This window comes from Podarcis liolepis (genome assembly GCF_965112155.1).
Source record: "Podarcis liolepis genome assembly, chromosome: 15".
In the NCBI taxonomy this organism is placed as follows: domain Eukaryota; kingdom Metazoa; phylum Chordata; class Lepidosauria; order Squamata; family Lacertidae; genus Podarcis; species Podarcis liolepis.
Window position 1 is genome coordinate 16,667,526 of NC_139566.1, and position 24,106 is coordinate 16,691,631.

At 50.4% G+C, this 24,106-nt stretch overlaps 1 protein-coding gene across 1 annotated transcript; it reads left to right on the forward strand.

Moving 5' to 3' along the window:
- The first annotated feature begins 5,625 nt into the window (after positions 1 to 5,625).
- Positions 5,626 to 23,742, forward strand: SCYL1 (SCY1 like pseudokinase 1). Its single transcript, XM_083477908.1, has 17 exons — positions 5,626 to 6,144; positions 7,580 to 7,720; positions 9,323 to 9,445; positions 10,182 to 10,402; positions 11,876 to 11,966; positions 12,881 to 13,036; positions 13,350 to 13,508; positions 14,128 to 14,235; positions 16,320 to 16,433; positions 16,639 to 16,794; positions 17,933 to 18,121; positions 20,176 to 20,251; positions 20,386 to 20,571; positions 21,072 to 21,205; positions 21,854 to 22,132; positions 22,977 to 23,043; positions 23,122 to 23,742. Exons 1-17 carry the CDS (start codon positions 6,025 to 6,027, stop codon positions 23,244 to 23,246), a joined length of 2,445 nt encoding a protein of 814 aa, XP_083334034.1. The 5' UTR covers positions 5,626 to 6,024; the 3' UTR covers positions 23,247 to 23,742.
- The last annotated feature ends 364 nt before the right edge of the window (positions 23,743 to 24,106 follow it).

Consider the following 24,106-nt stretch of genomic DNA (forward strand, 5'->3'; position numbering starts at 1 on the left):
CACTAAAGGCATGAAGAGTTCAACCCCACCCCTGCCAACTCTTAGCTAAGCAGGTCTCCCCCGCAAAGACCCTCCGTATCTGCAAGTTGTTTTCTTCTCCTGCCCTTTAGAGGGAATGCAAGAGAAGCAGCTCTGTTCATTTTGGACCCAAGGGATTCACAGAGACCTTTCCATGAGTATTGGCCGTTACTTGGAAGGAAAGTCTTTTCTGAATATTTCAAGAAGTACTTGCCAGTCTAGAAGCTTAATAATATATATATTTTTTCCAGGCCTAACGTTACGATTATCCTGGGAAAAGAATCCGAGAACAAGTTATCACCTCCCATGCCCTCCCTAAAACCCGCCCCGCCCCGTCCAACCAGACAGCCCCTTCCACATTACACACTGACGCTGGAGAATTCTCTGCTTTTTAGCCCCCTAAGGAAAACTTAGCTTTCAAGTTCCCAGCTCTTCCGAAAGGAGTGGCTGAACGACCAGGGCTCCAGCACAAACGCCAGCTTTAAGCACTGTCCTTTCTTCCTAGGCAAAGAGAGCTCCAGCCTCTGGGGTGGTGACCTTGCCACAATACTGCAGGACTACAGTTCTAAACCAAGCCACCTGGGGACGCTACAGTACCTGCAAAGAGGCTAGAATGAAGCGGGTGTTTATCCCTCTCCCCAGTGCATTCCCCACTCCCCCCATCAAGGCTAGCATGATTGATTGTCAATAAGGTTGTATACTTAGCACTTTCCAAAGAGAAAACATGCAATTTGACCCCGGCAGGATCCTCGACTGGACATTGCTCTAAGCAAAAGCTCCTCTCCAGTGGCTGCTGCTCCTTCCCAGGTGCCAAGAGGTGGCCACCTCTTTTTCTAAGCGCTGCCATCAGCAGGATGTTCCTCAAAAAGGCTCCTGTTTTCCCCCACACTGGAATCATTCTCAACAGGCTTCCTTCCTTTTTTTGCTTTAAGTTAATTATCATGACTGGAACATTGGGAATCCTCTAGATCTACATTCACAAACACACCTGAAGGGACAAAAACTAAACAAGATTTGGGTGCCTACCCTCCTCCCTCGACGGGAGGCCCGCAACAGGAGTCCAACAGGCAGGTTTCTCTGACCCCTTTTTCTGTGGGTGCTTTTCCTGCTGCTACCTGCAGTGTTCTGTCTGTCCACCAGGTTCTCGACTCGCTCATTCTGGGGAGGGTTGCAGATGCTAGCTAACCATTCTCGGGGCTGGATGGAAAAAACGCTAACCTCAGGAACCGGTGGGACGGAAACGAAGCACGTGCAGACTGCCTGTTAGCTTCTCAGCAATAGCTTCTCGACAACGGGCGCAATTATGCCTGCAAAGAGAGAAACCTACAACACCAACACCCCTGCTCCCCGCACCCCACAAAACAGCCCTTGACAAGGAAAACTAAGATTACAGAGCCTTCCCATTAGGTTACCAACTACCGAGATGTTCACCGTCTTCACCGCATATTTGCTCCTTCATTCTTGATCTAAAGCTAAGTAAGGCTCTTCCCTCAGGAGTTTTCTTGCTTTTTTTCTCAATGCTTTCGGTATCTTTTCTAGCTTCACCAATTTGCACTGGCTGCTGGAACGACTCTTCCTAACTTCAGAATTAGGTGCCAGATGCCAACCCATTTTAAGGCTGGTGTACCAGATACTTATTTTAGTCCTTCGACACCTTATATTTTAAGGAAATCCTTCCCACTGCATCCCTTTGAAAAAGAACATCTTTCACAAAGTCCTTGAGGAGAAGCCGCCACAAAATGGCTGCAAACAATTACAAATCTCTGTCCTTTTCATCTCCTCCTTCCTCTTTGCTATCCTTTTCAGACACAGTTCTTACAGATTTTGCTCCTTTTCCTTCCCTCCCTTTTCTCTCTTCCTGGATCCTCTTCTAAGTTGCCTTCTACCCTTCTATCTTCTATGGCTCCTTCCTCTCTTCCAAGTCTTCCCAGTCTTGGTTTTTCTACCTTCAGCAACAAAAGCCTAACCCTTTCTTCAGATGGAAAGGCCTCTCTAGTTGCCTTTTAAAACAAAAGCCTGCCATCTTCTCTTCATTTTGTTCTCTGCTTGAAGCAGACTTCAGAGCCATCTACTTTTACATTCAAAACTAGTCCTCAATTAGTTTGAAATGTAAATATAGCTCCCCCTCTATCTTCTTTTATTTCTATCTTCAAATATTTTCTTTTTCTTGATTTTCTTTTAAAATCTTCATCTTTATATTTTTCTTAGTTTTCAGTTAAGTTTTGTTTACCTGCCTTTTCTTTTGGGACTTTTAAAAGCCCATAATCTGCCAACAATTAACCGTTTCCCCTGTTTTTTAAAGGTTTAGTTCTTCTTCTGACTTCTGTTTGCTTTCCATTTTCTTTTTAATCAAAATTATTTCCTGTCCTAATACGTTTTAGTTTGCAGTTTTGTTTATCTGTTTTCTTTGGAGACTTTTGAAAAGCCCATAATCTTTAAAACAATTATCTGTTCCTACCTCTTTTATTAATATTCAGTTGCTTGTTTCTTTTTTTTATTTAAAACAACTGCCTCTCCTGATACTGCTTAAGAATACCTAAATATCTTTTCCCGTTTATAAACTACTTAAACTGCGCTAATCCTAACCCATCATCTCTCCTTGACGCTCCCGGCAACTGTCCTAGACCGCCGGCGGAGGCCAGTAATTATACCCAGGGACAGCCTCACTCACTCAAGTGCGCCTGCTCCTTCCGCCACCTAGTGGTCACAATAGCACAAAATATAGTTCCTCAACCAATGTGGGTGTGTTTTGTTTTCAACGCGACTTTTCTGCAAGGTTTGGGTGGGGGAATGAGCGATTTCTTCCAAAATTCCTGAGAATCAAGGGCACTTCTTGGTTACCGTGTTGTTAAAGTGACGACCCCCAGCCCCACCCGCAAAGCACACACAGGGGAAGCCTAGGGGGTGTTTGCTCAAAAGTTACTATACAGTACTGCATATTCTGTGAGCCTTCCACCCTAGTTAAGTGTGAAGGGTAGGTAATATATTTACATGAACAACAACTTTCTCCTCCATTAATTTGTTCAGTCTTTTAAAGCTGTCCCAAGTTTCTGACCATCACTGCTTCCTGTGGCAGCGAGTTCCATAGTTTAACCATGCACTGCGAGCACAAGGACTTTCTTTTCTTTGTCCTGGCGCTTTGTAGGCAGCTGGGTGGAGCTCAAAGCATGCCGAAAAGGAGGCGGCGAAAATTCACCAGCAGCAGGATGTTGGGTGGTGATGTGGAGCTGGGGGATCCTGCGGCATTTGGCCACCGGCCTCCAGGGCTGAAATGACGTGGCAGCAGGCGGCCTGGAGCTGGTAAGGGCAGTGCCTTTTCATCCTCTTCCAAGTCACACCTTCCAAGTCACGTCCTGTTTTGCTGCAATTGATCTACCGTATTTGGAGAAAGGTAAAAACATCCCGGAAGGCAGAGGCAGAAATTCTGTTGTGTCTTTATGGCCTCCTGGTGGCCAATGAGAGAACTGCAGAAAAGGGTCAGCTCCAGAATTAAGCCTGCTACGCACATTTCTGTTTACACTGACTGCACCAAGCACAATTCCCACTGCTGGTTTGAGAAGTGGTGTATATGCCCGACGCATATAAGGGACATGGGTGTCGCTGTGGGTTAAACCACAGAGCCTAGGGCTTGCCGATCAGAAGGTCGGCGGTTCGAATCCCCACGACGGGGTGAGCTCCTGTTGCTTGGTCCCTGCTCCTGCCAACCTAGCAGTTCAAAAGCATGTCAAAAGTGCAAGTAGATAAACAGGTACCACTCCGGCGGGAAGGTAAATGGCGTTTCCGTGCGCTGCCCTGGTTCGCCAGAAGCGGCTTAGTCATGCTGGCCACATGACCCAGAAGCTGTACGCCGGCTCCCTCGGCCAATAAAGCGAGATGAGCGCCGCAACCCCAGAGTTGGTCACGACTGGACCTAATGGTCAGGGGTGCCTTTAGTTTTACGCACATTTCTGTTTACACTGACTGCACCAAGCACAATACCCACTGCTGGTTTGAGACGTGTATATGCCCGACGTTAGCCACAATCCACATCTATCCTGTATTTATCATGTACAGTAGTTTTAAATTAAACATTGCATTTTGATGTGTCCCCCCACAAACTAGATTCAATCCAAATTGAAAAAGGACCTGGGCTGGCTGTGGTTTACCTGCCATTCCAGCATGGCAGGAGGGGTTGGGCTAGATAACTCTAGATAGATAACTCCTTCCATCACTGCAGTTCTGGGATTCTATGCATTTTAAGCCGGCCAGGTATATGCAGCCTTAATGACCTGTTGACCTATCATGATGTCACAGCTTTACTTGAGAATATTACTGTATAGTAATTCAAATAAATGCAAACATATAAAACTTTCCAGTTTAAAACATAACAAAACAGTAATGCTTATAACATGATTATAACATGATTGGGGGGAAAGGAATTAAAGAATTCCTTATAAAGTAGATTCAGGACAAGCACCATAATGCATTTTGTTGGTATCATATAGTGTGACAAACTGCATTAATGGAATTTTTTCATTCTACGGTATTTTGCATGGTTTTATTGTATATAAGAATAATGAAGTGCCTTCAGCTTAAAGTATGGTCTGGCTTGTTTATAAATTTGTATTATCATTTTATTTTTTTGACCCATCACTGTCTTGATTCCTGTAATAAGGAAAACAGAGAAACCATTAATATCAAAATAGCTGAAATAAGAAGCAGATGCTGGACTAGATGGGGCTCTTTCTATGTTCTACCCTTTGCATTGGGCTGCTCACATCTCCTCAAAGCAAGAAAGAGACTTGGGAGGTCTTGAACTTCTTGCTTTCTTCCCCCTCCAGCAGCTGATATTCTGGCTAATAATAATAATTTATTATTTATACCCCGCCCATATCCTCAGACAAAGTGAGAGGGCAGCAGCAGCTCCTACACCCCCTTTATCCTGACCCCCTCCACTTCTTTAGCTATCTGCTGCTGTTGGAAGGGCAGAGTTGTGGGTGCCACGCGACCTGTCCTGCACCCCCATAACTAACCTGTGGCCCTGAGGTGCATAGAGGACACTCCCCCTTGGGCAACACTGAAGTCAGTTTCAACTACCAACCCAGTTGTTTTGTGGATATGGAAAACTGGAGGGCATCTTGTCCACCCTGGGCAGCAAAATGTCTGTATTTTGGGGTTTGTTGCCCCTGAAGCTGGAGGCTCCTTACTGCATCCAAGGGGTGGGGAGGAGAGATGTCAGGGGTCTGGGAGCCCCTTCTCTTTCTTCTCCACCTGCAGGGGAAACATCTGAGCGGAGAGTCATAGGAAGCGCAACGTGTTGGATACATGAAGCCATCACTCCGGGTGACGCTGCTTCTGAGCATGTGTGGAGCGCGCTTCCAAGGTTGGAGTGGGTGGACGGGCAGCAGTCAGTGTTTGAAACAGGGATTTGGGGTTGATAGGAAATGACCCTCCTCCCCAATCGAGCGGATTCTCTCCCCAACAAAAAAAAATTATATCCCAACGAATGGGGTACTGTATATGAGTGGTAATTTCCAATGAATTCAATGGGAGATTGCAGTGGGTGGACTACTAGATGACTCTTGGAGTCCCTTCCGACTCCAAGGCCCTTTATGCTTCCAGGGCCCCCGGGTAAGCGCGTCCAAGATCTGGGTGTTGGCGCGTCTCGTGTGAATGCAGCGCGTTCCCCTTTCCCGCCGCAGTACGGGCCGCCGCTTTTTGGCCAGCGGTGCGCCTCCCTCTCCCCATCCTTGCACGTGCGAGTGCAGCGCCGCGAGAAGCCCTCGCGTCTCGGAGCCCCTCTCCTCCGCCGCCGGCGCTCTGTGCATGCTCGGGCGCGCCCTCTCTCCAAGCACTTCCGGGGCTGCGAAGAGGATCCGGGGCTAAGCCAGCCTCCCGGCCGGCCGAGGAAAACAGCGCCTGCCTAGCTGGCGGGGCTGGTGACGTCCGCGGAGCCGCCTCCGCTGCTGCCGCTGCCGCCGCCGCCCACCGGGGTCCCCGTCCCCGACCTCCAGCCGGGGAGCCGCCATGTGGTTCTTCTCCCGGGACCCGATCCGGGACTTCCCCTTCGAGGTCGTCTCGCCTCCGGAGGTGCCGCCGCTGCCCTTGCCGGGGGGATCCTGGCTGCTGCACCGCGGCAGGAGGAAGGTCTGCCCGCTCGCCTTTCTCTGTGCGCACGCGCGGGGAGGAGGGGGCGCAGGCTGAAGTCCAACCGGGAGAGAGAGAGAGAGAGATGGGAAAGGGTTTTCTCCCCTCCCCACTTCATTGGAGCTGCCGACCCCATTGCCCCTGGCAGAGCCTCATCTGGATTGAGGGTGGGGGTGGCAAGTCTTCCCCAGTTCTCCAGTGCATGCAGGATGGGAGATGCAATGTTGGAGTGCCCTTAAAAAGACGGGAGGCCGCATCTGTGCTGCTGAAATGGAGGAGGGAGATGGGAGAAGCACCCTTCTCCCACTTTTTGTGAGCGGGAAAAGTGATCTCTTCAGCCCCACGTGGAGGTCTTCTGTGGGGAGGGCCACAGTGCATAGGAAGCCAAGAATTTCACTTAGTAACTCCAAGCCAGTCTCTGTCTCTTTACTTCAGCCCAACCTACCTCACAGGGTTGTTGTCAAGCTAAGATATAGCAGCACCCTAAGGACGCGGGTGGCGCTGTGAGTTAAACGACAGAGCCTAGGACTTGCCGATCAAATCCCCATGACGGGGTGAGCTCCTGTTGCTCGGTCCCAGCTCCTGCCAACCTAGCAGTTCGAAAGCATGTCAAAGTGCAAGTAGATAAGCAGGTACCACTCCGGCGGGAAGGTAAACTGTGTTTCCGTGCACTGCTCTGGTTCGCCAGAAGCGGCTTAGTCATGCTGGCCATGTGACCCGGAAGCTGTACGCCGGCTCCCTTGGCCAATAAAGCGAGATGAGCGCCGCAACCCCAGAGTCGGTCACGATGGACCTAATGGTCAGGGGTCCCTTTACCTTTAAGGTGCTATGGCACGCAGAAGGGTCATAGGTTCAGCCTCCAGTTAGGAATGTCAGGGAGCTGCTGATGGGGAAGACTGGGCTAGATGTTTTGACCCAGTCCAAGGCAGTCTGCGCCCTCCCCGCATTCAGGGAATTGTTCTCCCCCGCCAACTTGGGAGCTGCTCCACCCCAGAGGGAGCTGCCGTCACCATTGCTGGTCTGATCCTGCTGCCCCAGGTCCAGTCTTAGAGTGTGAGGTGTCTGCCTCAGGCAAGTGACTTTGGGTGTTGTGAAATGGCTATTTAATTTGTGTTTTTTCAATTGAAGAACGCGGGTCAAGTTCCTGTATCACAATATTTACTGCATTTAGCTATGATTCCTGCATGGACCCATTGACCGTTTGGGTCTCTTCCAACTCTGAAATTCTACGGTTCTGCTCTCAGGAGGCCACTTTGGGGGCTTAGTGCCTTGGGTGCTTACACTCATAGGGTCAAGCTTTGGTACTTTGCACCCTGGCTTTGAAGCCTGGGAGGTGGTGGGAACCCCTGTTCCACTTCAAAAAGCAAAAGGTCTCCTTGCTCCTCAGCAGCTGCAAAGAGAGCTCAACGTCCTTTTCTTTCTTTCTTTCCGACAGGCCACGGGGGAACCAGTGTCTCTGTTTGTGTACGATGTGAAACCCGGCAACGAAGAACAGACTCAGATCGCCAAGGCGGCCTTCAAACACCTCAAAACCCTACGGCACCCCAATATCCTGTCCTACATTGACGGGTTAGAGGTAGTATATTGAGGGGAGTTGCTAAAGGGTTTTTTTGTTTGTTTGTGGAGTTCAAGGCAGGCCTAAGACATTTTGGCACCTGAGGTGAGGCCCAAAACGGCATCCCGTCAGCCAGGGAAGGAGTGACTGATCAGGGAAGGTCTCCATCAGGAACAAGGGGGGAATGAACATCTGGGGAACAAGGCTGGGAGCAGACCAGCAGCACCTCCTATTCTCCAAGAGGCTGCTGTCAAGGTTACGTTGGGTAGGCCTGCTGAGGAGGCGGCAGACCTGACCTCCAAGGTTTCAGGTCCTCCAGAACTCTTCATCGGGCTGGTTCGGGGTTTGGGAGCCTGTGAGAGCCCTGCAGATGACACTGGGCCCTCAATTCAAACCTTCCTAGCTTTCTTGCCGGGGCTGATGGGAGTCGTAGTCCATCAGTTTGTGGAGGAGGTGGGAAACTGAGGTTGGAGCTACAGAGTTTGCATTTAGCTGCCCTAGTTAAGATGGAATGTGGCCGAGGAGGTAGGAATGTGCTGTGGAGGTTTCGGGCAATAGAATAGAATAGAATAGAATAGAATAGAATAGAATAGAATAGAATAGAATAGAATAGAATAGAATAGAATAGAATCAAAGAAGATTGGATACAAAACCTCATGTGCTATGCAGAAATGGCAAAACTTACTGGGGAAAATAAGACATCAAGAGAACAAACTTTTTATTTATTTATAAAAGAATGGAAATGGTTTATAGAATATGTACAAATACATTGTAAACAGATAAGGACGTTGGCAGGATTATTGTAAACAGATAAGGACGTTGGCAGGATTATTGTAACAGCCTGCAGTTTCATTAGAGTAAATAGTTAAAGTAGATGGATAAAAGAATAAGTTAAGTTAATTTAGAATAGGCAGGAAATGATAAATAGAAATGTAAGGAACCACAGAAAGAGAAGTAAGTTTTGAAATGTTAAAATGACTGTAAAACTCTTGAAATGTTTTTAACTGAAAATCACAAATAAAATAAAAATTGTAATATAACAATAACAGCAACAACAATAATTTTATTATTTATAGCCCGCTCATCTTACCCAGATCTGTCTGCATCTTTATGCAAAACACACAGAGACTTCTTTGTAGGTCTAAAAAGCAGAAATAAAGGAAGCCCAGGCTGTTTGTAGATTTCTTTTAAAAGCTGGAGAAAGAATTAGGAGATGCCCTATGGGGGGAAAACACATATTGACTCCGGCCACTGGGTTTCTTTCCCTCTTAGATGGTGGAACCTCAGAAGGTGGCGGACTCTCCTTCATTGGGTGGCCACCTTGCCTGGGATTCTTTAGCTGGGATTCCTGCGTTTCAGGGCATTGGACTAGATGAACCTTGGGGGTTCCCTTCCAACTCTACAGTGCTGTGATTCTGTGACTCAGTTCTGGCAAAAGAAAGTGAGGGTCCTAGTGAGGAGCGTGAAAGGGAGGGGGCTGTGGTTCAGTGGTCCTGTGAGAAGCTGCTGCTTGTGGATTGTATTGAGCTGGAGCAACCAGAGTCGGATGTGCAATGAGGCAGCATTCTGGGTTCTTAAGGTAGACATTACTCCTAACATGGTGACGTGTCTTTGTTTTGGCAGACGGAAAAATGCTTGCACGTGGTGACGGAGCCAGTGATGCCGCTTCCGGCCTACCTGGAGTCCAGAGGCGAAGGGCGAGAGCTGAGCGAGCTGGAGATCTCGTGGGGCCTCCATCAGATTGTGGTGAGATGTGTGGGGTGTCTTGGGAGAGGACTGCTTGCTGCCCCTGGGCCCAGGACCCTGCATACGGGGAAAACACCTGCTGCTTTGAGTGGGGCAGGGCTGTGGCCCTCCCCATGTTGCTGGACTACAACTCCCATGCCCCTTACCATCACCCATGCAGACTGGGGTTGATGGGAGGGGTAGTCCAAAAACATCTGGAATTCACTTCCTCCAGAAGCCGTGATGGCCACTCTAGGCCATGTGGGCATCCCATGAAACTGGATGTTGGAGGATTTGGGATGGATAAGAGAAAGTCCTTCTTCCCACAGCACTATGGAACTCACTTCCACAGGAGGCAGGAATGGCTTGAGTGGCTTGAAAAGGAAGATTGGACAAAATCATGGAGGGGATGACTATCAATGGCTGCCAGCCATGACGGCTGTGTCCTCCACGATCAGAGGCAGCAACGCTTCTAAATACCAATTGCGGAAAATCGCAGGAGGGGAGAGAGCTCTTGTGGTCGAATCCTGCTTGCAGGTTCTCCACAGGCACTCTGAGAACAGGATGCTGGCCTCTTGGCCTGATGCATCACGCTATCCTTACGTTCTCATGGAGGCCACCGGATTGGTGAAGGCTGATGCTTTTGAAGAGTATAATAAAACAAACGAGGCTTTGTGGGAGAGTTGATGGGGACCAGGGTGGAGAGCTCTGTCCTGCTAACCACCTGCTTCCTTCCTGGGGCCGACGGCCTTCCTAGAAAGCCCTCAGCTTCTTGGTCAACGACTGCCACCTCATCCACAACCACGTCTGCCCGGCGGCCATCTTTGTGGACCGTGCTGGCGAGTGGAAGCTGGGCGGTTTGGACTACATGTGCTCAGCTCAGGGGGATGCTGCCGTGCCGAGGAAAGGGGTCCCCGAGCTGGAGAAGTACGACCCTCCTGAGTTAGCAGACAGCAGCAAGAGCATTGGAGAAAAATGGTGAGCTTGCTTGGCTTCCCCCCGCACCCTTTCTTTTAAAAAGCAGCCAACCCCATTCTGGTTTGGTCCAGCCTCTAAAATGCAAGCAGTGGGGTTTCCGTTCACCTCTGCCGGTAAGGTGTGGTGGTTAGAAAGTTGGACTGGGGAGATCCAGGTTCGAATCCCACTGCTCAGCCCTGAATCTCTCCGGGTGACCTTGTAGCACTCGCTGTCTCTTGGCCTGATCTCCCTGGCAGGCTTGTTGTGAGAATAAAATGAGGGAAGAAAGAAAGTGCCTTGTTAAATTTGCTTGTTAAATTTATCAGTCCCCTCATGCCATGAGCCTCTGGGTGACCCCGAGAAGCTTGAGCAGGATATGAATGAAATAAAAAAAATGAAAACAAGGGATCCCTGTCTCTTAAGAAGACAGCTTTCAGTCAGGGTTGTGGCTCAGTCAAAACCTTAGCTGTGCAAACCTAAAGTTTTGGTATGTGCTTAAATTCCCTCCCGCAAAATATGGACTGCCTGTAAGCCCCTGGAGCCAAAACACCCTGCAAGTTTTGAGCAAGCAAATCAAGATGGAAGCTGAATAAAGAGGTCAACTGGAGGAGCCCTTGGTCTTTGATTATTTTATTGGATTTCTATTCCACATTATTCTCCAAGGAGCTCTGGGTGGCATATGTGGTTCTCCTGCCCCTCCTCTGTTCCCCACAACAACCCTGTGTGGTTGTGACTGGCCCAAAGTCACACCCAGTGAGCTTCAGGACAAAGTGGGGGATTTGAACCCAGGTCTCTTCCAGGTCCTAGCCAGATACTCTAACCCAGGGGTCTGCAACCTGCGGCTCCGGAGCCGCATGTGGCTCTTTTACACCTTTGCCGCGGCTCCGGGGTGGATACTAGCAAGGGGAGGAGGCGCATTGTGCGCCCCGACACTCCCCACTGTTGCGGGCGCTGTACTGGCTGTGACGTCGCATGGGGGCGGTGCGTGCGTCAGTCATGCACCGTCCCGACGTCACCTTCCCGCCTGCTGTCAGATCGTGGCTCCAGAGATATATCTGTTTTAAATGTCGCAATGGTTTTGCGGCTCCCAGTTTTTTTTCCCCTTCGGAAACGGGTCCAAGTGGCTCTTTTTGTCTTAAAGGTTGCAGACCCCTGCTCTAACCACTCTGGCTCTCAGGTGCCCCAGGACTTTCCTGAGCTTGCCATAGCATATCAAGGCAGCTGCCTCACTGGAATCAGGGCAAGTTAGGAATATTTGTTTCTCCTTGGACTGTCAATAAGTTATGGGCGTCAGTCAGACTTTAAAAAAATACAGAATTTCTGTTTTCAGATGGCAAAGTGGGGTGGGCTACTTGGAAAGGGATTAGCAGTGGCCAAAATAAGGCAGAGGTGCATGGGTGCTCATGTACCTATTTGTCAGTCAGAGCTGCGGGTTTTTTTGGGGGGGAGGCTTTAATTAAACACGCTTATTCACCCCTTTCTGTGTTCTGACAGGTCAGCCGACATGTGGCGCCTTGGCTGCCTCATCTGGGAGGTCTTCAATGGCCCCCTGCCTCGGCCATCTTCCCTCCGGTCTCTTGGCAAGGTGTGTGTCCCTCTCTGTCCTGGAAAAAACAGCAGCCTTGTAGGTTAGCAGGGTGGAGTCACGTGCCACTGGACGGCTGCTGGAGCTGGTGGAACAATCTCAGGCTCCTGAAGACCTTAGGCTTTAGAGGAGCAATGGGGGACCCGTGGCTCTCCCGATGTTGCTAGAAAAAAACACCAATCATTAAAAAGCAATTAAGCATTGATAAAATTAAATCTATATCTAGCTATCATCTATCTATCTATCTCTGTCATCTATCTATCTATCTGTCTATCTAAACTATCATCTATCTGTCTATATCTATCTATCTCTATCATCTATCTATTTATCTATCACCTATCTAATCTCATCTATATCTATCTATCTATCTATCTATCTATCTATCTATCTATCTATCTATCTATCTATCTATCTGTATCTGTCTATCATCTATCTATCTGTCTTTCTGTCTGTCTGTCTGTCTGTCTGTATCTATCTATCTATCTATCTATCTATCTATCTATCTATCTATCTATCTATCTATCATCTATCTAATCTATCATCTATAGCTATCTATCTATCTATCTATCTATCTATCTATCTATCTATCTATCTATCTCAGATAATTGCAATAAAAACATCACAACACCAGTCCTTTCCTTTAAAATCAGCCAGCCTGTTAGGACAAGAATTCTAACGGGGCAACAATTAGGGAGCCAGCCTGGCTTCTCTAGCAAGGGAGTTCCTAAGGCTGTGAGCGGCCACATTTGACAGGCCTTATCTTCCTAACTGGCTGTAGGACCATAGTGGGAAGGTTGCAGGGGGGGGGTGCAGAAGGCCTGGACTGCCCCTCTCTCTCCCAGCTCCTGCTTCTCTTGTCTTTCACGGACGTCATGACTCTTCTCCCTTGCTGCCTCTCCCCCCTTGTCTTCCAGATCCCCAAGTCTTTGGTCCCCCATTATTGCGAGCTGGTGGGTGCCAACCCCAAGCTGCGGCCCAACCCGGCCAAGTTCCTGCAGAACTGCCAGGGGCCGGGGGGCTTCATGGACAACAGCTTTGTGGAGACCAACCTCTTCTTGGAGGAGATCCAGGTGAGTGGGAGGGCGAATCCTGGCTTTTTGCCCTGCAGGGGCAAAGTGCGGGTGTCCTTTGATCTTCTGTTACGTCTGAGCCACAGCTCAGTGGTGGAGCGCAGTTAAAAACAGGAATCCGAGGACAGCAGCTTGCAAAGCCTTGCCCTGCCCTGGGTAACTGCTGCCAGTCAGCGCTGCCAAAAGAACTGAGCTGGCCTCCTGTTTCCAGAGGGGGAGCAACAGCCCCATTAGTCTCATGCAAACAAGGGGACCCCCAGGCCTCAGCCAGGTCGTGGCTGTGAGCTGGTGACTTCTTTTATCCTCTCCCCAGATTAAGGAGCCCACGGAACGGCAGAAGTTCTTCCAGGAGCTCAGCGCGAACCTGGACTCCTTCCCTGAGGATTTCTGCCGCCACAAGGTCCTCCCGCAACTGCTGACGGCGTTTGAGTTTGGCAGCGCTGGGGCTGTCATCCTCATTCCACTCTTCAAGGTGAGCGGCCCCCTGGACCAGGGACAGGCACACTCTGTGTGAGCCCAGAGGAAGTGTCCCCTTTGCCCCACCAGGGTGCTCTGTCTTAACACAGACTCCCTCAGTGAAACAGGGAATAGCTGTAGCATCTGAGGAGGCAAGGAAGGGAGAAGGGAGTGTGGCTCAGTAGCAGAGCACCTGCTAGGCCTCTACTCACCTGAGTTTCAGACTACAACTCCCATCACTCCCAGTTTAATGTTGTAGCAGGTAATTATAACAAATATGAATTATAACACTCATAATAATAACAGGGCTATAAATTGCATTTTCATAATTAACAGCCACATCAGGTCTGCCTTTTAAGCACCGGGGGTGCTAATTGCTGTAACACAAACCCACAAGTAAGTCCCATTGAGTTTGGTGGGGCTTATTCCGGAATGAGTATGGAATTGCAGCCTTAGCTGACTGATCATAGAATCCTAGATTTATGGGGTTGGAAGGGGCCACCAAAGGGCATCTAGTCCAACCCCAACTGATCTACCAGTTAGAACTGAGGCACAGAACAATACATGTTTGTTTTAGGTGTCCATGTTACCTAATAGTATATGGATTTTTGTTTTTTTTTGTTTTGTCACTGCAGGTGGGGAAATTCTTGAACACCCAGGAATACCAGCAAAAAATCATTCCCGTCATTGTGAAGATGTTCTCCTCTCCAGACCGGGCAATGAGGATCCGGCTGTTGCAACAGGTACAAGGGGGTGGGGGGTGCACAACAGACTGCCATGTGGGTGGGGGTGGGGGAGGTGTTGCACCCAGCTTAGGAGGGGTGTTAATCCCATTAGAAAAAAGCATATGAGCTTGTCATCACCCAGACTCCTGATCTCAGAGCGTAACGATGCACTCCTAGCCAGGTCTACCTGAATGAAAGTCCTGCTGAGTTCAGTGGGATGTTTTCCCAGTCAAAATAAAAAAATTCCTTCCTGTAGCACCTTAAAGACCAACTAAGTTAGTTCTTGGTATAAGCTTTCGTGTGCATGCACACTTCTTCAGATACACACTTCTTCAGATTCTTCTGTGTATCTGAAGAAGTGTGCATGCACACGAAAGCTTATACCAAGAACTAACTTAGTTGGTCTTTAAGGTGCTACAGGAAGGAATTTTTTTATTTTGACTATGGCAGACCAACACGGCTACCCATCTGTAACTGGAACCATGTTTTCCCAGGTAAGTGTGTATAACAAATGGTTCCCAGTTAGGGGTCCGGGGACCCCTGAGGGTCCTCAGAACTCACTCAGGGGCTTTGCAGCCCCATCCCTCGCCTCTCCCCCAACTAATTTTTTGTCATTTTTGCATGGTAATTTATGGTCTGTTGCTTTTTAGTATAACTAAAACCCTTTGCTTATTAGAGGCTACCGCACATTTTGTTCAAAATATTGCTCTGCAGAGGTAACTACCATAGTATCAAAAATTTCAAAAGTAGGGGGTCCATGGCTTGGCTTTTGAAAAATAATGGATCCTCAGTAATTAGCTAATTGGGAACTCCTGGTGTATAGCATTGCAGGCTAAGACAGCATTCACCATCCTGGCGTCCTCCAGATGTGGTTGGACTACAACTCCCATCATCCTCAGCCAGCACACTGATGGGAGTTGTAGTCCAGCAACATCTGGAGGGGGGCCAGGATAGCGCAGGATGGCTGAATCATGGAGTAGAGGCTTGGATTAGACTAGTCTTCCTCAATCTCCCACCGGAATGTTGGTCGATGCATTACATAATATTTATTTAGGGCATTTTTATACCCTGCTCTTCAGCCAAAAAGGCTCCTACAGCAGCTCACAAACAATCGAAACAAGACAAGTCCCTACCCACAGGCTTACAATCTTTAAAAACTACGACATGGAGAGCAGAGGAAAATCAGAATCAAAACTCAGGCACCAATTTCTGAATGGTTGTTCCCATAATGACCAGTTGGCCCATTTCAGGGGCAGGAGATGGTTCCCAGCAAAGCTGATGAAGTGAGGCTTCTTCCCACCTCTCCCACTGAGGCTGCTGTCTAGTGGAATGGTTTCCTCCGGTGACAGGGGAAGGGAGTAGAGGCCTAATGGGGCTGGCCTGTCACAGCAGAGCCGATGGAGGGAGCTCTGCTTCCCAGCTCTCAGTATGATAAAATGCCCCATGTTAGCCAGAAACATCATAACCAGACACTGGAGAGACCTGTCAGGAGTAAGCATGGACCAACGGTACCAAATAGTATGGGAAACAGCCTTACTAGAAAAATTAACCAATAAATTGAAACTGACACAGGGACAAATAGAAGAAGACACCTTCACCCCAGTATGGCTCCCCTTTATCACATACACAGCCCAACAAGACAATGACAAAAATCCACCAACAACATACAAATCAATATGGCTAACCTGATCTAAAACACCCCCCCTCACACATCGCCACCCGACCCCACCCCCACTCACCTTCCCTCCCTCCACCTCTTTCCCCATTTTCTTCCTAATGTCTCAACAAATGAAACTGATCTGTAAAAAATGTTACTTGAATAAAAAAAGAGAGAGACATTGCACATACTTTTGTAAACCAAGAAAATCTTTAATTAACCCCCCCCCCAATGCCCCATGTTAGGATCCCTTTCCCCCTTCCTTATGAGTTCCGAGTCTTGGATCTGAATCTTCAGCAGGGACGACCTGGGTTTGAAAGCATGTGAGGAAGGGCATTGTGGGTGGTGGTCTGGGTCCTGAGAAGCAGGCCTCTTTCACCCAGCAAGTCCTTTGCTGACTGTGCTTCCCCCCACTCTCTCTGCATGTGCCCCTCTAATCTGCCAGATGGAGCACTTCATCCAATACCTGAACGAGCCCACGGTCAACACCCAGATCTTCCCCCACGTGGTCCACGGCTTCCTGGACACCAACCCGGCCATTCGTGAGCAGACGGTGAAGGTGAGGGGCCGTGGGATGTTGAGAACCAGGATGCGAGAGGCTCTTTAGTTTAACCCGCTTCCGCAGGAGGCAATGATGGCCCCCGACTTAGAGGGCTTTAAAAGAGGATCAGACGTACCTATCTTGGAAGAGAGGGCCATCGATGGCTACGAGCCAGGACATGGCTGACCCTTGACCTCTCCCTTTCCTCTCTCCCCGCTGGCAGTCTATGCTGCTGCTGGCTCCCAAGCTGAATGAGAACAACCTCAACGTGGAGCTCATGAAGCACTTTGCCCGCCTACAGGCCCGGGACGAACAGGGCCCCATCCGTTGCAACACCACCGTGTGCCTCGGCAAGATCGGGCCCTACCTCAGCGCAAGCGTGAGTGGAGATGCCTGGTGGGTGTGGGAGGGCTTTCTGGAGCAGCAGGTGTGGGGAGAGATGCCTATTTCATTACAGCGATACCTCAGGTTAAGTACTTAATTTGTTCCAGAGGTCTGTTCTTAACCTGAAACTGTGCTTAACCTGAAGCACCACTTTAGCTAATGGGGCCTCCTGCCGCTGCCATGCCGCCAGAGCCCGATTTCTGTTCTTATCCTGAAGCAAAGTTCTTAACCTGAAGCACTATTTCTGGGTTAGCGGAGTGTGTAACCTGAAGTGTATGTAACCACTGTATTCGTTTATTGCATTTATAGCCCACCTTTCCTCCCAAGGTGGCGCACTTGGTTCCCCACCATTTATCGTATTTTTTGCTCTATAATACACATTTTTCCCCTCCTAAAAAGTAAGGGGAAATCTGTGTGCATCTTATGGAGCGAATGCTGGCTGCGCAGCTATCCCAGAAGCCAGAACAGCAAGAGGGATTGTTGCTTTCGCTGCACAGTGATCCCTCTTGCTCTTCTGGCTTCTGGGATAGCCACACGAAACCTCCTCAGGGCAGCGGGAGGAATGTTCCTCCTGCCCTGAAGAGGCTTTGCGCGGCTAATCTAGAAGCCAGAACAGCAAGAGGGATCGCTGCGCAGCAAAAGCAACAATCCCTCTTGCTGTTCTGGCTTCTGGGATTCAGAATATTTTTTTTCTTGTTTTCCTCCTCCAAAAACTAGGTGCGTCTTATGGTCTGGTGCGTCTTATAGAGCGAAAAATACGGTAATCCCCCAAACGACAACCCTGCAAGGTAGGTTAGGCTGGGAGGCAGGGACTGGCCCAATGTCACTCAGTAAGCCTCATGGCCGAGTGGGGATTTGAACCATGTTCTCCCAGGTCCCAGTTCTCCTTTAATCCCCCAAAACAATCACCTGTGAGGTAGGTTAGGCTGGGAGGCAGTGACTGGCCCCAAAGGTCACCCAGTGAGCTTCATGGCCAAGTGGGGATTTGAACCCTGGTGTCTTCCAGGGGAGATGGAAGAAGATGGACGGGTTGTGCTGTGTTGTGATTCCTGCGTTGCAGAGGGTTGGACTAGATGACCCCTGTGGTCCCTTCCGACTACAGTTCTGTGATTCTATGACCCTTTTAATTGCAGACGAGGCAGAGCGTCCTGATCTCAGCCTTCAGCCGGGCCACTAAGGACCCCTTTGCCCCCTCTCGCGCTGCTGGGGTCCTGGGCTTTGCAGCCACCCACAACTTCTACTCTATGAAAGACTGTGCCTTCAAAATCTTGCCCGTCCTCTGTACGCTGACGGTGGACCCAGAGAAAACCGTCCGGGACCAGGTGAGCTGCGGGACCAGGGAGGAGGGGTGCTGAGTGAAACCCCTTTTGGGGGAGGCACTGGGTATCCTTGTGCCTCCCTTTGAGGTCCACAGTCTTTTCTGTAGCCCTAAAAAACCACCCCACTTATTTTGCTTTCCCAGATGTCTCTGCCCACCACCACAATTTGCCACCAAACTATGACTTACCATGCACAACTCTCCCCGCTCCCCCCAGCACCTCCAGAATTTGTTCACCAGCGACTTTGCATTGCAGGAGGTTGGGCTAGATGGGAATTCTGTATGATTTTTGCTTGCCTGGTTGAAGACTCCTGCCTGCAATTCAGGGATATGTTTTATTTTATAGCGAAGCAGATTTGCATATACTTTATATTGTGCTTAATAATAATATTTTGTGCATTATGGTTAAAATGCTATTTTAATCTGACAGTAGAATTACTCAGTTGCTTATATTATGAATTTATGTATGGGCTTCATGGAGGAGAAGTCTTCCAGTAGCTACCAGCTATGAAGGCTTTTCTCTACTGCAAGAACAGGCTGCTTGGAGTAGGTGGCCCATTGGCCAGATCCTGCAAGCTTTCCTTATGGGGCTCAGGTCCTCTTGGCAGGTTTTCCATGGGCACCTGGTCGGCCACTGTGAGAAAAGGGGCGGATCTATACTCATGGTTCGTAACGTGAAGGAAGGGTGAAGGAATGATTTTCATAACGTGATGGACACATTGTGTTGTTCTTGTACAGTGGAACCTTGGTTCTCGAACTTAACCCGTTCCAGAAGTCCGTTCGACTCCCAAAACGGTTCGAAAACCAAGGTGTGGCTTCCAGTTGGCTGCAGGAGCTTCCTGCACTCAAGTGGAAGCCACGTTGGACGTTCGGTTTCTGAAAAACGTTTGCAAACCGGAACACTTACTTCCGGGTTTGTGACGTTCGGGAGCTGATTTGTTCATCAACTAAGCCGTTGGAGAACCAAGGTACAGTGGTGCCCCGCAAGACGAATGCCTCGGAAGACGAAAAACTCGCAAGACGAAAGGGTTCGTAAGACGAATTTCCCTATGGGCTTGCTTCGCAAGACGAAACGTCTTGCGAGATTGTTTCCTTTTGAAGCGGGAACTGGGCTGGCAGGGAGCGAGTGAGGGAGCGACCTACCTTTTCCAGAGGGATCCTCTTCTGGAGAGGGCACAGAGGAGGCAGGTGGGCTGGGATCCAGCGAATCTGGCTGGGTCTCTGCGCCGCCGCCACCTCTGCCTCTCTCTCTCTCTCTCCCTCCCCACGTGGCTGCTCCATTTTGCCCTAACTGCGCGAAGGCAGGAGGAGGCGGAGGCATCCACTGTGGTTGGGCCGCCGCGAAGGCGCCTTTGCGGGGGTGGGAAAAAGCAGCTGCCGAGACTGTGGGGAGCCCGGCGGCGTGGTGCAAGGTAACGGGGAGAGCAAGGGAGAGTCCCGCTGGGCGCTTCGTGTGTCCGCCCTCGGTTCCTGGGCTCGAACTTCCTTTGGCACCTCGTGGAGAGAGAGGGAGAGGAGCGGGCTGGGGCTTTGATGTGGGACGCGGTTTGGCGGAGCGAAGATGTGGCAAGGCTTGGCAACAGAGGAAGGGGGGCTGTTTTCGTGGGGAGGTGGGAGGGGGTGTGTTTGCCTCTTCCCGGCAACAGATTCTCCAGGCTGGGGAAACTCCTCCTGCTGGGGAGCGACCCGCTTTGTGCTTTGCCCGCTATCCCATTATAATACAGTACCAGGGTGCATCCGTGCTTCGCAAGACGAAAAAATCCGCAAGACGAAGAAACTCGCAGAACGGATTAATTTCGTCTTGCGAGGCACCACTGTACCACTGTAATGTTAATAATACATTATTAAAATGGGGCACCAGAGGGCGCTGCAAAGCAACCAGGAACCAGCAATAGGGAAACTGCTTTGTAAAGGTAAGGAATGTTTTTAATTTGCCAGTATGCCCTGTGATGTTTTAGAACAATATATCTAATACCGTTCTTATAATGTTATAGCCTGGCCTCATCCGGCAGGCTCCAATGTGCTTATGTTCACAGGCGACCCCTCTTTCTCTCTCAGGCATTCAAGGCGATGCGGAGCTTCATCACCAAACTGGAAACTGTTTCCGAAGACCCGTCTCAGCTCTCTGAGCTTGGTGAGCCGCCCTCCGTTATGGTGGGGTGGGTGGAATGGGGACAAGTGTGTGGGGAGGAGTAGGAGCAGCATTTGCCCCTCCCCTCATGTCGAAGCAGACAGCACTGAATTGACCATTTTGCGCCCTCCCTGCAGAGAAGGACGTCCAGGCTGCCTCGGCTGCCCCAGGGGCGAGTGCAGCTGCCAGCTGGGCTGGCTGGGCCGTGACGGGGGTCTCGTCTCTCACGTCGAAACTGATCCGGACCAATGCCGGGGGGGTGCCCGTGGCCGAGCAGGCGCCTGAGGGGGCCCCTGCCAGCACACCAGAGCCCCCCAAATCAGGTCAGTGGAGGCAGGGAAAGTTAATGGGGGTATCGGCACAGAAGGTGTCTTGTCTCGGGGCAGCAGAGGCTGTGGTGTGTAGTGGTTAGAGTCTTGGACTAGGACTTGGGAGAGACTAGAGTTCAAATCTCCACTCACTGGGTGTGACCTCGGAAAAGTGGCTGCCTCTCAGCCTAGCCTACCTCCTGGGGTTGTTGTTGAGGGAATTAAATGAGGACTGGGACGAGGGACAGACCAGGGATCAAATCCCCACCCAGACATCATGAAGCTCACTAGGTGACCTTAGCTCCTGTGAGGCCGACCTCACAGGGCTGTTGTGGATATTAAATGAGGAAGAGGGGAGAACCCTGTTCGCCACCTTTGGAGAAAAAGGTAGGGTAGAAATGCAAACTAACAAACGAGGCCCATTCTGTGGGTCTTTATTTGCCACAGCAATTCTGCTAGCCCAGTGCCTTCTTCCGCTAGCCAGATACAGATGCTTGGCTACTTCTTTTTTTAAGGAGCAGGCCAACCCTCCATCCCAGAAGGGGCAGCCCCTGCGTCATCCAGCCATTGGGACCTGGAGGAGGATGCGACAGAGGAGGAGGAAAGTGCAGCAGACCGATGGGATGATGAGGATTGGGGCAGTCTGGAGGTAAGAGGGAGAGAAAGTGGAGGCAGGCGGGGGGCACACACACCAGAGCGATGTGGGGCTTGCTCGCCTGTCCCCGTGCAGGGCTGTCAGGTGGTGGCATGGGCGAATATTCCTACCTGTCTCTGCAGAGCTCATTTGCCATGGCAACAGTGCTGCTGGGCTCTTCAGCCTTGCACGGGCTCCGGGGCTCAGTTGAGGGAGCCTCCCTTTTATTTTCTTCTCCAGAGAGGCAAGCCAGCCCAGCTGTGATTCCTGCATTGCAGGGGGTTGGACTAGATGACCCTTAGGGTCCCTTCCTGCTCCACAATTCTATGATTCCATGACGGGAACCAACCTGGGCAGCCAAGAAGTCTGGAGGGAGGGTCCTTTCTGCTTTCCACAGGTTGGAGGGGGCAGCTGGAGCCCAGCAGGCATGGCCTTTGGGCCATTGCATAGGAGGAGATATTTGGTGTGGGAAGAAGACAACCCTGGGGTGTGGTATACCCCACTCCCAAATCTCTGGGTTTGGTTGCTTTCTGGCTTCTAAGCTTGCCATGGAAACACCATTCCTGTCTCGGCGGTCATGTGGACTAGAAACCTCCCCGTTTTAAAGAAAAACTCCTATTCCATTTTAACAGCAGGGGTTTGTCCTTGTCGCCTTATTCCCAGACCACCTCCACCGCCGGGAAGGCAGAGACTGACTGGAGTGCCTCTGCCTGGGACCTGGAGCCTTCCTGGAGCCAAAAAAAGACACAGCGCCCCACTGCAGATGGGGGTTGGGGCGGCGCCTGCGAGGGGGACTTGGCCCCCAGCCTGGGCCAGAGGTCTACCACGGCCCCACCAGATGGGACCAAACTGGCCAGCGATTACAACTGGGAGAGCCTTGGCAGCGCAGACAAGCCAGACCCGTTTTCCTCTCTTGCGGAGAAGCCGGCAGCGGACAGGCAGGTGCGAGACCAGCTTCCTGTCTCAAGAGCTTGCTTTGACTAGTCCAGGCTCCAAGTCACAACTTTTGGGGAAGGGACTTCACTCAGGCACAGGGATAGTGCTTTGTGTGCAGAAGGAAATTGGGTTCCCTAGAGAGCTGCCCATCACCTCAAGGTCCCGGAGTGGGTTGCAACATTTAATCTATTTAGAAAAGTTCAAAACATGCATCCTTCACAGTCAGACTAGGTGGCAGGCACCTCTGGACACCAGAGGCATTTAAGCAGAGGTTGGGCAGCCGGCGGTCAAGGATTCTTTAGCTGCAATTCCCACATTGCAGGGTGGTGGGCTAGAGGCCCTTGGGGTCCCTTCAAGGTTACAGTTCTATGATCTTCCTCTCTTTTGGGGAAGGGCTGTAGCTCAGGGCTTAGAGGACATGCAGCAGCACGCAGAAAACCTCTTGCCCAGTCCCCAAAGCCATCAGGTAGGGCCTGGGGAAAAGATTCCTGCCGGAGACCCTGGAGGGCCACTGCTGTCGATTGTTAAAGACGCTGAGAGTTGTTACAGTACTCCCCTTAAAAGAGCTACAATTCTCAGAGTGGTTTAGTCATCTGCCCCTCTTCCCAGGGAACTCTGGGAATTGTAGTTCTGTGAGGTGGATAGCGGGCATCCTAACAACCTTCATCACCTTTAACAAACTGCAACTCCTAGAATTCAGAGCGGTAAGAGACTGCTTCAAAGGTATTGCGCAGATGGGGCTTTAGTCTGGCTGGTAACTGTCTAAATATCTTAACGGGTGGGGAAGGAGCTGCCCCTTCCAGGGTCTCTTTATCTCTATATTCCCCTTGACTCTTTCTCCTCTGTCTAGAGGAACGTGGAGGCGCTGGGCGACTGGGACCTCCAAGACAACTGGGAGGCGCTGGAGTCAGAGCAAGGCAAGTCACTCCTTCCTGCCCCCCTTCCCTTGTAGCTTCCCTGGAGCTGATGGAGAGGCTCTCTTTGTGCTTTTTCAGGGCCCAGCAAGGCTGAACTAGCACGGAAAAAGCGAGAGGAGCGGAAGCAAGAGATGGAGGCCCGGCGAGCAGAGCGGAAGGCGGCCAAGGGACCCATGAAGCTGGGCGCCAGGAAGCTGGACTGACACACCCCGTCCCTTTTACTTTTTTATTAGGGGGGTAGCAGGCTGCCGGTGGGGGAGGGCAGAAGAAGGGCTGTTTCTGGCATGTCTCCAAATCTCTTCCTTCCCCTAGGTTGTTTTTTTTCTGGGCAGGGGGAGAGGGAGAAGATGCAGAGCCTGGTGGGGTTTTTTTTTTGGGGGGGGGGGGAGTTTGCTACCTCCATCATCGCTTGCCAAGAAGCGTTTCCAGTTCACTGAGTCTTCCCCCTCCAGTGACGGAGACACCTTGAATTCCAAATGCCCTCACCTGGGGGCGGGGAGAAGTTACCCAGTGGGGGGAGACAGTCTCTCTCTCTCTCTCTCTCTCCCTCTGTCTCCATAGAGTAGCTATTCTGTACAGCGGCTGGTGTTCCAGCACAGGATGTATGTTTGTATGTGTGTGAAATGTGATTCTTGCCTGTTTCATTGGTTTATGCAGAAGCCGACAAATAAATTAACTCTTTACCGATAATGTAAAAAAGCCTTCCATGCCAGCCAGCTTTGGAAGCTGTGCCGGCAGGCTGAGGCTGCACCTGCGGGACAGCAGAGGCCTGCCTGCGTCTGCTATTAGCCATGATGGCTGTACTGAATGTCGCAGTACAGTGGTACCTCGGGTTAAGAACTTAATTCGTTCTGGAGGACCGTTCTTAACCTGAAACTGTTCTTAACCTGAAGCACCACTTTAGCTAACGGGCCTCCTGCTGCTGCTGCGCCACCAGAGCACAATTTCTGTTCTCATCCTGAAGCAAAGTTCTTAACCCAAGGTACTATTTCTGGGTTAGCAGAGTCTGTAACCTGAAGCGTCTGTAACCCGAGGTACCACTGTGCTGCTTCTGAATACCTGT

Bases quoted from the DNA above. Each gene is read 5' to 3' on its own strand.
- SCYL1 (XM_083477908.1), top strand. From the start codon at position 6,025: ATGTGGTTCTTCTCCCGGGACCCGATCCGGGACTTCCCCTTCGAGGTC. The intron at 13,509-14,127 runs GTGAGCGGCCCC...TTGTCACTGCAG, and splicing joins TCCTCATTCCACTCTTCAAG to GTGGGGAAATTCTTGAACAC. The intron at 16,795-17,932 runs GTGAGTGGAGAT...TTTTAATTGCAG, and splicing joins GGCCCTACCTCAGCGCAAGC to ACGAGGCAGAGCGTCCTGAT.